This window comes from Bombina bombina, chromosome 6 (genome assembly GCF_027579735.1).
Source record: "Bombina bombina isolate aBomBom1 chromosome 6, aBomBom1.pri, whole genome shotgun sequence".
Classification (NCBI taxonomy): Eukaryota; Metazoa; Chordata; class Amphibia; order Anura; family Bombinatoridae; genus Bombina; species Bombina bombina.
Genome location: NC_069504.1, coordinates 285,761,426 through 285,778,509, shown reverse-complemented (window position 1 = coordinate 285,778,509; position 17,084 = coordinate 285,761,426). Strand labels below are relative to the sequence as shown.

Below are 17,084 nucleotides of genomic sequence, written 5' to 3'. Positions count from 1 at the left end.
GTAGCTGGCGGCGATTTTGGGGGCAGCAGATTAGGGGTTAATAACAGTAATGTAGGTTGCAGCGATGTTAGGGACAGCAGATTAGGGGTTAATAAGTGTATGAAGGTGGTGACGACATTGGGGGCAGCAGATTAGGGGTTAATAATATTTAACTAGTGTTTACGATGCAGGAGTCCGGCGGTTTAGGGGTTAATATGTTTATTATAGTGGCGGCGATGTCCGGAGCGGCAGATTAGGGGCTAATAAATTTATTTTAGTGTTTGCATTGCGGGAGGGCCTCGGTTTAGGGGTTAATAGGTAGTTTATGGGTGTTAGTGTACTTTGTGACTGTTTAATTATAAGTTTTATGTTACATGTTTTTATGTTAAAACTCATAACTACTGACTTCCAGGTGGCGGTACAGATCTTGTAGTTATAGGCTGTACCGCTCCCTTTTTGGCCGGACAGGCAAACTCGTAATACCAGCGCTATGGAAGTCCCATTGAAAAAGGACTTTTTAAAAAGTGCGGTAGTTACGTTGCGTGACGGCCAAAAAAGTGTGCGGTACAGCTATACCTACAAGACTCATAATAGCAGAGGTAGTGAGAAAGAGCCATAACAATGCTTTTTCACTCATAACGCACAACTCGTAATCTAGTCTAGTCAATACCAAGCTACCCAGGTACGTCGAAGTGGATCTAATAGATGCAATAGCAGTGCCCTGGAGGTTCAAACTTATATATCTTTTTCCTCCATTACCACTTAATCGAGTGGTGGCCCGCATCCAGCAGCAGCAGGTATCAGTAATCCTGATTGCTCCATCGTGGCCGCGAAGGACGTGGTTTGCGGATCTTGTGGGGATGTCTTCATCTCAACTGTGGAAGTTACCTTGTCGCAGAGACCTGCTGATACAAGGTCCATTTGTTCATCAAAATCTAGATTCTCTGAGGCTGACTGCGTGGAGATTGAACGCTTAGTCTTAGCCAGGAGAGGTTTCTCTGAGAGTGTCATTAATACTCTTATTCAAGCTTGTAAACCAGTTACTCGGCGTATCTACCACAAGGTGTGGAGGATCTGCTTATTCTGGTGTGAAGAGCGTGGTTTTTCCTGGCACAGAGTTAAGGTTGCCAGGATCTTATCTTTTCTGCCAGTTCCCTGAGGGGACAGATTTAGGCCCTGTCGGGTTTTTTTTTGCACAAGAGACCTGTGTTTAGATCTGGGGTTCCTCCTTGGAGCCTAAATCTTGTTCTTCGGGTTTCGCACCAGGTTCCATTTGAGCCTTTGCATTCCGTTGACATTAAATTGTTATCATGGAAGGTTCTCTTTTTATTGGCTATTGCCTCTGCGCACAGATTTTCTGAGATCTCTGCTTTGCAATGTAAACTCCCTGATCTGATTTTTCATGCAGATAAGGCAGTTTTACGTACTAAATTAAGTTTTCTTCCTAAGGTTGTGTCAGACCGCAACATCAATCAGGAGTTTGTGGTTCCTTCCTTGTGTCCTAATCCTTCTTCATCAAAGGAATCAAATATTTTTTTCCCTCACTGTATATACAATAAAAATTACATTATCCTATAAGTGAAGAATATTGGAATGTGACATATATACATTAAATATACAGTAAAACACATAAATACTTAAATACATCTGTACACACATATATACATACATATAAACACAAACATATATATGTATATATATATATGCCTACATATTTAGACATATATATGACATATTTAGACATATATATGTATCTATATATACAATATAGCCCTTTGCCGTCAAACACCTTGGCATACACCATAAAACTTTTAACCTTTGTAAAAAAAATATATATATTCATATAAAAAATTGTCAGATAGTGTTTATAGTGTACCTGTAATTGTGAATTTATTTATGTTGTGTTTAGTGCAACTTTATTTAACGCACTAACCTTTACGCAAGGGTTTCAATTGCGCTAATGAGCCGATGAGTGTAAAAGGCGATTGCTTTTCCGCCACCGCATCTACTTTCAGTCAGCACACCACTTTTAATCTAGCCCTTTATGTTTGACATGTTTTCATGTACCAATGACTAAGTTTAAAGGACTTTAAATGCAGTAGAATTGCATAATACACAAGTGCACAATAAAAAGACAATCCTACAGTGCCTACTCTGGATTTCAAATTATCAGAACATTTTTCCAAAGGTTGTTTTCGTTTCCCTGCCAACTGTACCATGTGACAGCCGTCAGCCAATTGCAGGCTCATATTTTTATTCACTGTAAACTCTGGCACATGCTCAATAGGAGCTGGTGTCTCAGAATGTGTGCATAGAAAAATAATGAGCAAAATTGATAAAGAAGATTCACTGGAAAGTTGTTAAAAATTGCAAGCTCTATCTGAATCATAAATTTTAACTTTAGTGTTCTTTTAAGCATTTAAATGAAAATAAGGACCAGGTTTTAACACTGTCATGTAATAGTCTAGAATAGATAGTGATCCTTTTAATTGATGGTATAGCAAGAGGATCTAAAACCCCAAATTAATCTAAGTGTAAATAAATGACTTATAAACTTAGTGTAGCAAGCTGAATCTACCTCAAACCCATGATTTAATAAAATCTTATTGAAAAAAATTGCTGCAAATTTCCAACTCAAAAATTGCTAATTCATAAATATTAGTTCCACCCCTCATTAGAGCAGGGAGTTATAATGAATGTAGCCAAATCTCACAAACATTTACTTCTTGATGCATAGAACAAGCTCTACTGTCAAGGATGTCGGCATCACAAAAAACACCTTTAAACAGTTACAGAACAGATACATTAAAACAGGAAGAAATGCAGCCTCTATAACACAGTCCACATTAAAATATGTACTAAAAAAATTGAAAAATAAAAGAGACAACCTTGAGAGCTTTGAAATAACCAAACTTGACTGTGTCTATGGTTTTCTGAATTACCTCTCAAGCTATCCAGTCGGACTATTTTCAATACAGAAAAGAAAATATACAACTCTTTAACATTTACAGTGTTTTAAGTGTGTTTCTGAAGTTGTTGCTGTTGTAATTTTCTAATCACTTTGCAATCAGTTCTAATTTTGGCCTAGATTCCGAGTGGCGATCTAACTGTTGTTAGCAAGCGATAAGGGTTTTTTGCAGCTCTTTGCACAAGCTAAAAGTAGTGAGCGTATTATGAGTTGAAAGTAAATGCGTTCCCTTGAGAGCAATTGAATTTAACACGTGTCTTGTTACCGCAACTTCTGAGCTCTGGTTAACTGTTACGCAAGACAAAAAAGTTAGAAAAAGCAATTAAAAAATACATTGTACACTACAGTTACACTGATAATAACACCATCTAATAAAAATTATTAAAAACAAATATTGCATAAAAAGTTATAAGGGCTAAAAGATATGAGGTGTCATAAGCCTGAAAAGGACTTTAACATAGAGATACATACATACACGTCTAAACATGGATATTTATGTGTGTGTATATGTGTGGGTATATATATATATATATATATATATATACATGCACATATATATGTTTATATGTGTGTACATATGTGTTTACATTTGAATATATGTATTTACAGAGATATATACACATATAAATACATAAATTCATTTGTACACATAGACATATCCATAAGGGCATTGGAGCCCTTTGCAGTCAAATATCTGAAAACATGAAAAAACATATTTATGAAATATTCATATTTAATAAAATGTTTAACTATGTATTTAATGTAAATATGTCATATTCCGATGTTCTTCACATAGGGGAATATGTTCTAAGTACTTTTTAAATAGATATTCCTACATCTACATCTGTATGTATCTATAACTAATATAGGTATAGATATATATTTTACCAAAAAAACATCAGATATACATATAGAAATATGTATAAAAGAAATGATAGAACATATTCTGCTAAGTGAAGAACATTGGAATGTGAAATATTAACAATTCATGTCGGCGTAGCGCAGATGAGTAAATATGATCAGGTTTGCATGCAATTAACATTTCCCCCCCACCCACACTTTTTACGTTCCATTGAAGTCTCTGGGTGAATACATTAAAACGTTTACGATATTCAAAGTGTGGCTTTTTAAGAAAAGTCAACCCAGGACGGAGTGCTAATTTGTGCTACAAATTAGCCCTTTGTGTGCAAGATTACATGTAGTTTGCACTTTAGGCAACTGTAGATATTAATGACAGGGGTGCCTAATAACAATACACTCAGAAAGGCAAGTAAAGTCAGGCTCAATACATTTTAAACATGATATTTGCTTTACAACAAACCCCCTCATGAGCGTCTATAAATCTAGTCCAGTAATTTTTACTAAGTAATAATTTACCATATACTTTATAAGCAAAACAAAAGCAGCTAATTCTTCTGTATTTCTTCTGTTACAGATCCTGAGTATCCTTGAAAAAGAATCAGGGTTTGAAGCAGAGTTGAAGCAGCTGATGAATATTAGATCATTCATGGAAAACAAAAAGAAGTGTACGTGGGAATAGAGGAGCACGTGTTTTTTTCACAATATATAGAATATATAACAGAGCTGGTGTTTTTGCACATGTTTGATGATGGCTGACAGAAAATGATGCAGTCTGCACTATCTACTAATGGCTGTAATGGCAATCAAAGAGTCAACAGCGCTGTATTAGAACTTTGCTTTCCTTTGTAATAACGCATTTAGAAACACTGTACCGGTGTAATAAAAACAAAAGTATGAATAATGCTTCTGATGAAATTGAATTTCCTGTTTTAATGCAATTCTTACGAATATACTTTTTGAAATATTTGTGACAAATGAAGAAATAAGATCACTATATCTTCTGAATATATATTGTAATGCTTATTTTATTATTTTATATACTACAAGAGTTTTTTCAACCATTGCTATTGTACAGTGAGCTATAGTAAAATAAATAAAAATGTATATGAAGAAAGTGTTTATTTTGTACTGTATTATTGTTTAAAGGGAACCTAATCCCATTTTTTTTTGTTAATGATTCAGATAGAGCATGACATTTTAAGCAACTTTCTAATTTACTCCTGTTATCAATGTTTCTTTGCTCTCTTGCTATCTTTATTTAAAAAGTAGGAATTTAAAGCTAAGGAGCCAGCCCATTTTAGGTTCAGCACCATGGATAGCGCCTGCTTATTGGTAGCTACAGTTAGCAAACCAATAAGCAAGCATAATCCAGGTTCTCAACCAAAAATGGGCCGACTCTTAAGCTTTACATTCCTGCTTCTTTAATAAAGATAGCAAGAGAACGAAGAAAAAATGATAATAGGAGTAAATTAGAAAGTTGCTTAAAATTGCATGTTCTATCTAAATCATGAAAGAAAAAAATTGGGTTTAGTGTCTGTCACAAACACCAGGCTGCCAAAGCTACCCCCACCCCCCTATTACCTTGCTCACTCTTTTTACTGCAGATTTGGCTTTTCATAGCTTAAGCGATCTCCCAGACTCTTCCTATTGCTTGTTTTGTGGTTTGTACGTCCTCATGGAAGAGCTGATCTCTAACCACTTAAACCCTCTCTAGCTGGCCGGGCTCCTGGTACTGCCGGTCAGCTGCATCACCCCAGACATCCGCTAACCTATACCCTAGGTCGCTCCAGCGGCCCTTTGCTCCAGAGCTCCGCTCTTTTGGGGATTGGTACCCCCTAGGGAGGGCAAGAGGTGGGGTGATTGCCGGAAGGGAGCTCCCTTGGGAATTTGAAGATTCGAACCCCCCCCCACAACCTCTACTTCCCCTGGATTTCTCGGTGTACATTTGATCACCAGCAGCTCCAGTCCACAGCAACAAATTGTTTCGCTTTTTGGACTGTGGCATCTGGGGACTCGAGGGCTTTCCAACAACACCCTGGAAGTGCCGCCGCTCCCCTGGGATCACCTCGAAATCACCACCTCTTTACCACTGGGATTCCAGACTATGTCTGGAGGGGCGGGAATGGCGGGAGATCTGGGGGTGAGATAAGACCCTTATCAAGATGAGCTGGGTGTATATAAGTATGTGTGTTTCACAATAAAGATGTTCTTGTTCTACCTGAATACTGGTTCTGTCTGGTTATTTCGTGGGCTATAATCACTTCTCCCCGCTCTATAGCTGCAAGTTCCAGGGACAGGAAGGACCCTCTTGGCAGAGCTACCCAGTCGGGGTAGCAGGAGTCCGTCACAACTGGTTGGCAGCGGTGGGATGCTTCTGTCTACCTGGAACATCCAAACCCCCGCCTGAAGTTCTCTTCGGATGGAGCAGCAGTATTCTGAGCTCAGGAAAAGTACGCTCAAAGACCTGTTGGAAGCTCGTGGGCAAGTTGCCGACAACAAGTAAAAGGCAGCAATCATCGCAGAGCTGATGGAAGGCGATCTAGCCAGCGCACCGGCTAGTGAGCCCGGAAGCAGTCGGAGCAGTGAACGGCCCAACGACATCAACTGGGGGCACAACCATGTCCAAGCTCCAGAGAAAAATCCAGTGACGATGGCTCTCTATGGGACAATCCCACCAGAAGACAATATCACTCGGATAATAGCCGACACCACCAGCCTCAAAATGCTAGAAGTCCAGAAGTCTATGAAAGGAGCCGTGCCGGTCCCCCTGGATTTTCCTTCCCCACCAAAGAAGCTACCTCATGAGGCTTTTTGAGCCTTTAAAGACAATGAAGAGGAGATCGGTCAATATCTGCAGGTATTTGAGACTCAGTGCCAGCTGCATGGCGTCGCTGATGCCAACCAAGTAACTATCTTGATTGGGAAGTTATCAGGGAGAGCCTTGGATGCCTTTAAAGCTATCCCCTCAGAGGACCAAAAGGACTATGACCAGGTAAAGGCATGCATCCTAGCCCGGTATTCCCTCACGCTGGAGGTTAACTGGCTGAAGTTTCGAGGACTAAGAAAGAAAGAGGGGCAGCCTTTCACAGAGTGTGCACACCAATTCACCCGCTCCTTGGACTACTGGTTCGAAGGATGCCAAGTGACCACCCTTGCCGAGGCCCAACAGCTCATTCTTCTCAAACACTTTTATGATCACTCCCCGCCGGTGGTACAAGATTGGGTCAAGGATCGGAGTCCCAAGACAGTCAACAAGGTTGCCATTCTGGCTGATCAGTTTTTGGATGCTCTGCGTCAGGTTCAACCCGAGCATCGCCCAGCGGGCCGATCCAATGCAGCTCCGGCTCGCCCACTGGTGGGCCCCCGCTACACTCCAGCTCTGCAGGCACACCCTTGCTACTCCGGACCCAGTCCACCCTGGCTGATGGAAACCCAGTGCTTTGAATGCAATCAGTTGGGGAATGTCTGAGCCAAATGCCCGGCATTGGAGAGAGCAAGGAATCAACCATTGGCCCAATGGACAAGAGCACCTTGTCCATTACTCTTGTCCAGCCACACCTGGTCACCTCTTTCGACCGGACGCGGAAGTCCCTTACAATTAATCTGGCTGGGGGTAAGGTGCACCGGATCTCTAAAGCACGGGTCCACCTGGATTGGGGTGCCAGTTCCTGTGCTGTTGATGTAGGGGTCATGAATCATCCACCTGCAGAGGTACCACTGGGCAATGATTTTGGGCATCTCGCCTCCTTCTTTATAGCGCATAACCCCTTGGATGCCTTCCCAGTTACCACCTGCCAGCAAGCCGGATGATAGACCATTGCACATGATCTGGGGACCCAGGTAAGCCACTCCTCCACGACTCCTACCCCGACAGCTGATCCGCCTCCTGGGTGGTCCCCACTGACTTCGCCCAGGAGAGCATGAGGGACCCCGCATTAGCTTTCTACCGGCCCGGGCAGGGACCGACCCAGGGGGGTTAGGAGGAGAGTGTTTTGAGTGGGACCAGGGATCCCTATACCGGGTTACCGAGAGAGAGGGAAATAGGCAGATGACCAAGAGCCAGCTGGTAGTACACCAGAAGAATAGCTATGACTTACTGCGCATAGGGCATGACATTCCCCTGGCTGGACATCTAGAGATTTTTAGGACCCGTTACCGGTTAACTCAGACATTCTTCTGGCCACGGGATGTTAGGCAGTACTGTAGGACATTTGCCAGAGAGTAGACAAGACAGGAGACCACTCCAGGGCCTCCGTAGACTCCCTCCCTATCATTGACAAACCCTTCAGCAGGGTAGCTGTAGACATTGTTGGCCCCTTGCCCTGTCTCAGTCCCTCCAGGAAGAAGTATATCCTGACCGTGGTAGACTATGCCACCCAATACCTAGAGGCCATTCCCCTGGCTAATATCCAGGCAGATACAGTAGCCAATGCGCTGTTCTGGATTTTTGCAAGGGTGGGTTTCCCCCGAGAGATCATCTCTGACCAGGGAACTCAGTTCACTGCTGAGCTCTCCCAACAACTATGAAGGCTTTGTGAGATAAAACTTCTGCACAGTTCTCCATACCACCATAGACTAACGGGCAATGCGAGAGGTTTAACAGGACTCTGAAGCAGTTGCTTAGGACATTCTCGGCCTCTCACAAAGACTAAGAAAGATGCCTGCCACACCTCCTGTTCACTTACAGAGAGGTGCCCCAGAAATCCACTGGTTTCTCGCCCTTTGAGTTAGTGTATGGCCTGAGGGTGAGGGGGCCCTTAGACTTGCTTAGAGTCCACTGGGAAGGGTCTATTGGGGAAGAAGGGCACTCCATAGTGGGGTATGTCCTGGAGTTCAGGGACTGACTGAAGGACCTCGCCACTAGGGTACAAGAGAACCTTCAGGTCGCCCAACATAGGCAGAAGCGGTGTATGACAAAAATGACCTTGACCGCACTTTAAATATAGGGCAAAAGGTCCTGTCCCTGAATCCTGTCAAAACAAACAAGCTACAGGCTTACTGGCAGGGACCCTACCGAGTGGTAGAGCAACTCTGCGATACGACCTACCTGGTAGCCAAATGTTCAGATCAACCGGTCCGCCGGACCTTTTAAGTAAACATGCTGAAGGCATACCAGGAGAGACAAGAGGAGGTAGCCTCCATATGCGCTTCAGCCATAGAAGACTCAGAGAGCCTCCACATGCCGAAGTTACCCAGGTGGAGTAGGACGCCCACAGGTGTAAGGGACATAAAGCTAGACGAGAGGCTAGCGACTGAGCAGAAGGAACAGGTCAAGCAGTTCTTAGGGGGCTGACAAGACATGTTCTCCACTGACCATGGGTACACCATGGTAGCGGTGCACAGAATGGAGCCCCCGGGGCAGGCATCCCTCCGGCAGCTGGTGTACCGGGTCCCTGAGTCAGTTATAGAAAGTATGCACAGTGAGCTGAGGGAAATGTTGGACCTAGGCATTATTGAGACATCCAACAGTCCCTGGGCATCCCCAGTGGTCCTGGTCCCCAAGCGGGATGGAACCACTCAGTTCTGTGTAGACTATCATAGGCTCAATGACCCCATGACCAGGGTGGATGATCTCCTAGACCGCATCACCAGTGGCAACTTCCTGACCACCCTAGACCTCTGCAAATTCCCCTGGAGCCAGAATCTATTCCGATATCAGCCTTAATCACCCCATTCGGCCTAAATCAGTTTAAGGTTCTGCCATTTGGGATGAAGAATGCTCCAGCGACCTTTCAGAGAATGGTAGACCGCATCATTGATGGCCTCCAGGATTATGCCTGCGCATACCTAGACGACATAGCGATCTATAGCGATACCTGGGAGGACCACCTGGTCCATCTGGGTACCATTCTGGATCGCATCAATGCTGCAGGTCTGACACTTAAGCCAGACAAATATATGATAGGGCGCTCGGAGGTCCAGTATCTTGGGCACCAGTTAGTCTGCGGGATGCAGCGGCCGGAGCTGGCCAAGATTGAGGCAATCCCCAACTGGCCAACCCCCACGACCAAGACCCAGGTCTAAGCTTTTCTAGGGATGGCAGGGTACTACCACAATTTTGTCCCTAACTATAGAATCCTGGCCAAATCCCTGACCGACCTGACCCACAAACAGTTACCCAAAGAATTCCTGTGTTCGCCAGACTGTGAAAAGCCTTCCAATACTAAGACTGCTCTTACTTCTACCCCTATCATGGCCGCTCCTAACCCGTCCAAACGTTTTTGTGTCCATATAGATGCCTCAATGTTTGGGTTGGGAGCAGTACTAAGCCAGGTGGATGAGGAGGGCCACGAGCACCCCGCAGCCTACATTAGCAGGAAGCTACTTCCCAGAGAAGTAGGTTACGCGGCAGTGGAAAAGGAGTGCTTGGTGCTGGTATGGGCCCTTAAGAAGCTTCAACCGTACCTCACGGATCACAACCCCCTAGTCTGGCTCAACCAGGTTTCTGGGGAAAATGGATGCTTGTTGCAGTGGACTATTGGAGCCCTTCAACTTCACTATCCAATACCGGCCGGGAAAGAGCAATGGGAATGCTGATGGACTTTCCTGGCAAACCGAATTTAAATAGCTTCCCGGACAGCCCCAGGCCAACTCATCTGTGGATCTAGCTGGGTCTGCTGGACTTTTCAGGGGGGGAGCACTTTCAAGAATAACAGGCTGCCAAAGCTACCGCCACCCCCTACTACCTGGCTCACTCCTTTTTACTGCAGATTTGGCCCTTTAATAGTTTATGTGATCTCCCAGACTATTCCTATTGCTTGTTTTGTGGTTTGTATATCCTCACAAAAGAGCTGATCACTGCCCGCCTAAACCCTCTTTGGTTGGCCAGGCTCCTGGAACTGCCGGCCGGCCGCATCACCCCGGACACCCGCTAACATATACCCCAGGTCGCTCCAGCGGCCCTTTGCCCCAGAGCTCTGGTCTTTTGGGGATTGGTACCCCCTAGGGAAGGCAAGAGTTGGGGTGATTGCCAGAAACGGAGCTCCATTGGGAACTTGGGGATTTGGACCCCCCTACAACCCCTACTTCCCCTGGCTTTCCTGGTGTACGTTTGATCGCCCACAGCTCCAGCCCCCAGCAACAGATTGTATTGCTCCCTGGAAGTGCCACTGCTCCCCCCGATATCATCCCAGAATCACCACCTCTGTACCACTGGGACTTTATGAGACTATGGACACTATGGGGGGCGACAGCCTGTCTGGAAAGGCAGAAATGGCGGGAGATCTTGGGGTCAGATAATACCCTTATCAAGATGAGCTGGGTGTATATAAGTGTGTTTCACAATAAAAATGTTCTTGTTCCACCTGAATACTGGTTCTGTTTCGTTATTTGGGTGGGCTCTGGCTATAATCACTTCTCTCTGCTCTATAGCTGAAAGTTCCAGGGACAGGATGGACCCTCTTGGCAGAACTACCCAGTCGGGGTAGCTGGAGTCCGTCACAGTGTCCCTTTAATTTCATGGAATATCTAATCATCTATTCAAACATATTCAGTGTCAAATTGTTGGTACAGCTATACGTGTTGTAGCATGGTACAGTGTTCATAAACTAAAATGCTGTTTGGAAAATAACTGAGCTAAATACTCAGTTTAGAAAATATGAAGTGAGTAAAGAAAATGTATTTAATGTTACACTGATTGCTTAAAGAGACAGTGTACTTTAAAAATGTTATACCCTTTTTGTTCTTTTAAACCACAATCCATTAAAATGGTTTGAGTTTGCTTATTTTATCACATTCTGTACACACATCTGATTATTTATATTATCTCTGTATACCAGAGGCAAAATCAACCATGTCAAATGCAGATATAAAGGTAAAGAAACTATATGTAAACTATTTAATTCACTCCAACAGGTAAAATGTGATCACTGGGAACACATCAAAGGGGAACATTTTTTAGGGTAAACAGTTTAATATTTTAATATAAAATATGTAATTATTTGAAGAAACAAAAAAAACTGTTTTTAACTAGCAGTCATCAATCTCACTGCTATTTGGCTTTTTACCAACTTTATTTATACCCTGTCACTAAACACTGTCATTATACTAAAATGTTTAACCGATATCCCGCCGCTCCCGGACCCCGCCACAACTAGATAAAGTTATTAACCCCCATCCCGCTGCTCCCGGAGCCCACCGCAACTCTAATAAAGTTATTAACCCCTATTCCGCCACTCGCCGACACCGCTGCAACTAACTAAATGTATTAACCCCTATCCCTCCGCTCCCGGACCCCACCGCAACTAAATAAATGTATTAACCCCTAAACCCCTGGCCTCCCACATCACTACCACTTACTAAACCTATTAACCCCTAAACCGCCAGCCCCCCACATCGCCATAAACTAAATTAAGCTATTAACCCCTAAACCTAACAAAGCGCTAACTTTACATTATAATTAACTCATCCCTATCTTATAATAAATTTAAACTTACCTTTAGAATTAAAATAAACTATATTAAAGTACTAATTAACCTACCCTAACTATTATACTAAAATTACATTAAACTATATTAAACTATTAATTAAACTGTTATGCTAAAATTATATTAAACTACAAATTAAATTAACTATATTACATATTTAAAAACCTAACCCTACTAAAGTTATTTAAATCTAAAATTACATTAAACTATATTAAACTATTAATTAACCTACCCTGTTATACTAAAATTACATTAAACTACAAATTAAATTAACTATCGGCTAGATTACGAGTTTTGCGTTATGAGTAAAAAAGCACAATTAAGGCTCATAACGCTGCTTTTTTACTACCGCTGCTATTACGAGTCTTGTAGGTACAGCTGTCCCGCACACTTTTTTGGCCGTACCGCGAATTAACTTTTTTAATTTTAAAGTCTTTTTTCAATGGGACTTCCATAGCGCCGATATTACAAGCTTTTTTTTGAAGACCAAAAATGAGCGGTACAGCCTATCCCGCAAGATTCGTAACGCATTCTAAAGTCAGTAGTTATGAGTTTTATGCTACAAAGCTGTAGCATAAAACATAACTAAAGTGCTAAAAAGTACACTAACACCCATAAGCTACCTATTATCCCATAAACCGAGGCCCTCCCGCATCGCAAACACTAAAATAAAATTATTAACCCCTAATCTGCTGCTCCGGACATCGCCTCCACTAGAATAAAAATATTAACCCCTAAACCGCCACACTCCCGCCTCGCAAACACTAGTTAAATATTATTAACCCCTAATCTGCCGCCCCTAACATCGCCGCCACCTACCTAAATTTATTAACCCCTAATCTGCCGTCCCCAACGTCGCCACCACTATACTAAAGTTATTAACCCCTAAACCGCCGCAATCTAAATAAAAATTACTATCATTACCTAAATAATTCCTATTTAAAACTAAATACTTACCTGTAAAATAAACCCTAAGCTAGCTACAATCTAACTAATAGTTACATTGTATCTAGCTTAGGGTTTATTTTTATTTTAGAGGCAAGTTTGTATTTATTTTAACTAGGTAGAATAGTTACTAAATAGTTATTAACTATTTACTAACTACCTAGATAAAATAAATTCAAATTTACCTGTAAAATAAAACCTAACCTGAGTTACACTAACACCTAATCTTACACTATAATTAAATCAATTACCTAAATAAAATAAAATTACCTAAAGTACATAAAAAAACAAACACTAAATTGCACAAAATAAAAAAGACATTATCAGATATTTAAACTAATTATACCTAATCTAATAGCCCTATCAAAATAAAAAAGCCCCCCCAAATAAAAAATCCCTACCCTAAACTAAACTACCAATAGCCCTTAAAAGGGCCTTAAAACCTATCTAAAAAACCTAAGCTCCCCATTGCCCTGAAAAGGGCATTTAGCTCTATTGCTGCCCAAACCCTAATCTAAAAATAAAACCCTCCCAATAAAGACTTAACAAAACCTAACACTAACCCCGAAGATCCACTTACAGTTTTGAAGACCGGACATCCATCCTCAACGAAGCCAGGAGAAGTCCTCAACTAAGCGGCAAGAAGTCCTCAACGAAGCCGGGAGAAGTCTTCAGCCAAGCCGGCAGAAGTTGTCCTCCAGACGGGCAGAAGTCTTCATCCAGACGGCATCTTCTATCTTCATCCATCCGGTGCGGAGCGGGTCCATCTTCAAGACATCCGGCGTGGGGCATCCTCTTCAAACAAAGTCTTCTTCCCGAATGAATGTTTCTTTAAGTGACGTCATCCAAGATGGTGTCCCTTGAATTCCGATTGGCTGATAGAATTCAGCCAATAGGATTGAGCTTGCATTCTATTGGCTGATTGGAACAGCCAATAGAATGCAAGCTCAAGTCTATTGGCTGATTGGATAAGCCAATAGGATTGAAGCTCAATCCTATTGGCTGATTGCATCAGCCAATAGGATTTTTTTACCTATAATTCCGATTGGCTGATAGAATTCTATCAGCCAATCAGAATTCAAGGGACGCCATCTTGGATGACATCATTTAAAGGAACATTCATTCGGGAAGAAGACGTCGAAAGAACAAGATGCCCCGCTCCGGATGTCTTGAAGATGGAGCCGCTCCGCGCCGGATGGATGAAGATAGAAAATGCCGTCTGGATGAAGACTTCTGCTCATCTGGAGGACCACTTCTGCAGGCTTGGATGAAGACTTCTCCCGGCTTTGTTGAGGACTTCTTGCTGCTTCGCTGAGGACTTCTCCCGGCTTCGTTGAGGATGGATGTCCGCTCTTCAAAACTGTAAGTGGATCTTCAGGGGTTAGTGTTAGGTTTTTTAAGGGTTTATTAGGTGGGTTTTATTTTTAGATTAGGGTTTAGGCAATAGAAAAAGAGCTAAATGCCATTTTAAGGGCAATGCCCATCCAAATGCCCTTTTCGGGGCAATGGGGAGCTTAGTTTTTTTAGTTAGGATTTTATTTGGGGGGTTGGTTGTGTGGGTGGTGGCTTTTTTTTTTTTTTTTTTTTTTTTTATTGAAGTATTAAAGTAAAAATCTTACAACATCAGCCATTGATATAGAGTGAAGACCATAGCAATCAGTATAGACAATATTACAAAGAAACATATGACTAGGCCACAGAGAAAAAATCAGTCTAGTCCCATTAAATGTTCCATATGTCGTTCAGTAGTCTCTGGCAAAGGTTACAATTCTGTATGTACAATATAATCACATTAGACACTACTTTTTTCTTCACAAAAGAAAATGATGGATGTCCATAAGAAAGTTTGTGTTGTGATGTTTGTTAGAAAGCATTAACATTGATGTGATCTTGAGTAGCAAGACTTGTTATACTAAGTTAAATTACCTATCTTTTATCCAGGTGGGGCAGATGGGGGGGGGAGACAAGGAAAGGGTATTATAAGTGGGATGAAAGAAAAATAGGGAGGGGGTGAGAAAACAGAATAAGGTCAAGTATAATAGAAAACCATAGAACTTAAAACAGCTCTCGGGTTTATCAAGATTCAGGTAAGGGACAAGGTGATATGTGTGGTCTAGAAGTCTCATAGTAATGAAGACCAGAAAATGAACCTTCTGCGCTAAAAAACCCTCATTCAGACAATATAGAACAAAGCTATATATAAAGAAACCCATCAAATAAGCAGTATAATATTAGCAACAACCAATAATGGTGACAAATGCCTCTTAAAAATGGCGTGAACACACTACTGTTATAACATAAATAATACTCAGGCAAAAGTCTGATTATGAGATGGAACCAGGATGTCGCAGCAAACAATGTCTCTAACCATACAGTTCGATCGTAAAGTGCAGCCTGGATCGCACTTACAGGGAGATGGGAGCTTTCTCAGGTGAATCCGTTCCTAATACTGGTCTCCACAGCTCTCAGTTCAGACACACGGAGATCAGGTAGTGACGTTACTCCGTGTCAAACTACGGTATCCGAGATGCGGCTCAAATGATGCTGGGTTCTCGCCTCAGCCAACATGCACATAAAAAACAGGAAAGAAACAAGAGCGCAAACTCGATTCAAGGAAGTTTTAATTACAATCAGATGTAAAAACCCAGCGCAATATAAGAAATGCACTTACAAGATGCACATAATAAAAAGGCACGTAATAAATATGCAGACGAACAGGAACAGCAGTATATACCGGATATATTCACCACATCCCACCAGGTAAAGTCCAGAACCCACAGATGTACTCTCTTGCCTGTAACGACTGGATAATATTTAGAGTCTCAGATGCACTCAAACATATATGATAACCTCAACGCGTTTCCCCCGTCTGACGGACGGGCTTTCTCAAGAGGACAAATTGATAGTGTCTGTACCTGTCCCCTGAGTCTTATATAGAGGTACTAATAACCACTCAAGGATACAGGTGTGTTTACCTACAGACACATCTACTTAACTATGTAGGATTCTTAAAAGAAAAGATAAACATTTTGTATATTGTTTGAATGCATAGATCATAATAATCTAAAAAAAGGGATTGTTAAAAATGTATTACCAATAACAGTGGAAACTAAACAGTTCTCCACAACCATATGTAGAACTAAATAAAGATCGTTAAGACTATATATTCTAATACATAAAGTGGCATCTATAAAAAGCTATAACATCTACATGAACCCTAACATGATTAAAAAGAAATATCCTAAAAAAAGACAATAAATGCATATATAGATAAAAACTAATAATGTTAAAACAGATATAATATATTAAACCTAAAGAAAGACCCTACATGTGTGCCGCTACATCAATGTCAATATTTAGCCCAAACGGAGTCAGGCATTTAATTTTATAAATCCATAATGTTTCGAACCTATGTAATTTTAAAAGTCTGTCATGTTCCTCTGGGGATACCCAATCAATCACTTGTATTTTTAAGCTACTAGGATCACAGTTGTGGACTTCCATAAAATGCCTTGGTACACTATGCTTAATAATCTTTTCTTTAATATTGTAAATATGTTCATATAATCTTCTTTTTATTTTTCTCTTGGTACGGCCCACATAAAATAAACCACACCCACACTCTAAAAGATACACTACAAATGTAGAATTACAATTGCTTATTTAGGTTTAATATATTTTATCTGTTTTAACATTATTAGTGTTTATCTATATATGCATTTATTGTCCTTTTTTAGGATATTTCTTTTTAATCATGTTAGGGTTCATGTAGATGTTATAGCTTTTTATAGATGGCACTTTATGTATTAGAATATATAGTCTTAACTATCTTTATTTAGTTCTACATATGGTTGTGGAGAACTGTTTAGTTTCCACTGTTATTGGTAATACATTTTTAACAATCC

At 41.4% G+C, this 17,084-nt stretch overlaps 1 protein-coding gene across 1 annotated transcript in view; it reads left to right on the top strand.

The window, feature by feature from the left end:
• PLXNC1 (plexin C1) overlaps nt 1-4,922 on the top strand; it is a 483,607-nt gene extending 478,685 nt beyond the window's left edge. Inside the window, exon 31 of the mRNA XM_053716896.1 lies at nt 4,383-4,922. Within this exon, the coding sequence (XP_053572871.1) occupies nt 4,383-4,487 (105 nt within the window). The 3' untranslated portion in view covers nt 4,488-4,922. The remainder of the gene's footprint in view (nt 1-4,382) is intronic.
• Nucleotides 4,923-17,084: the final 12,162 nt, after the last annotated feature.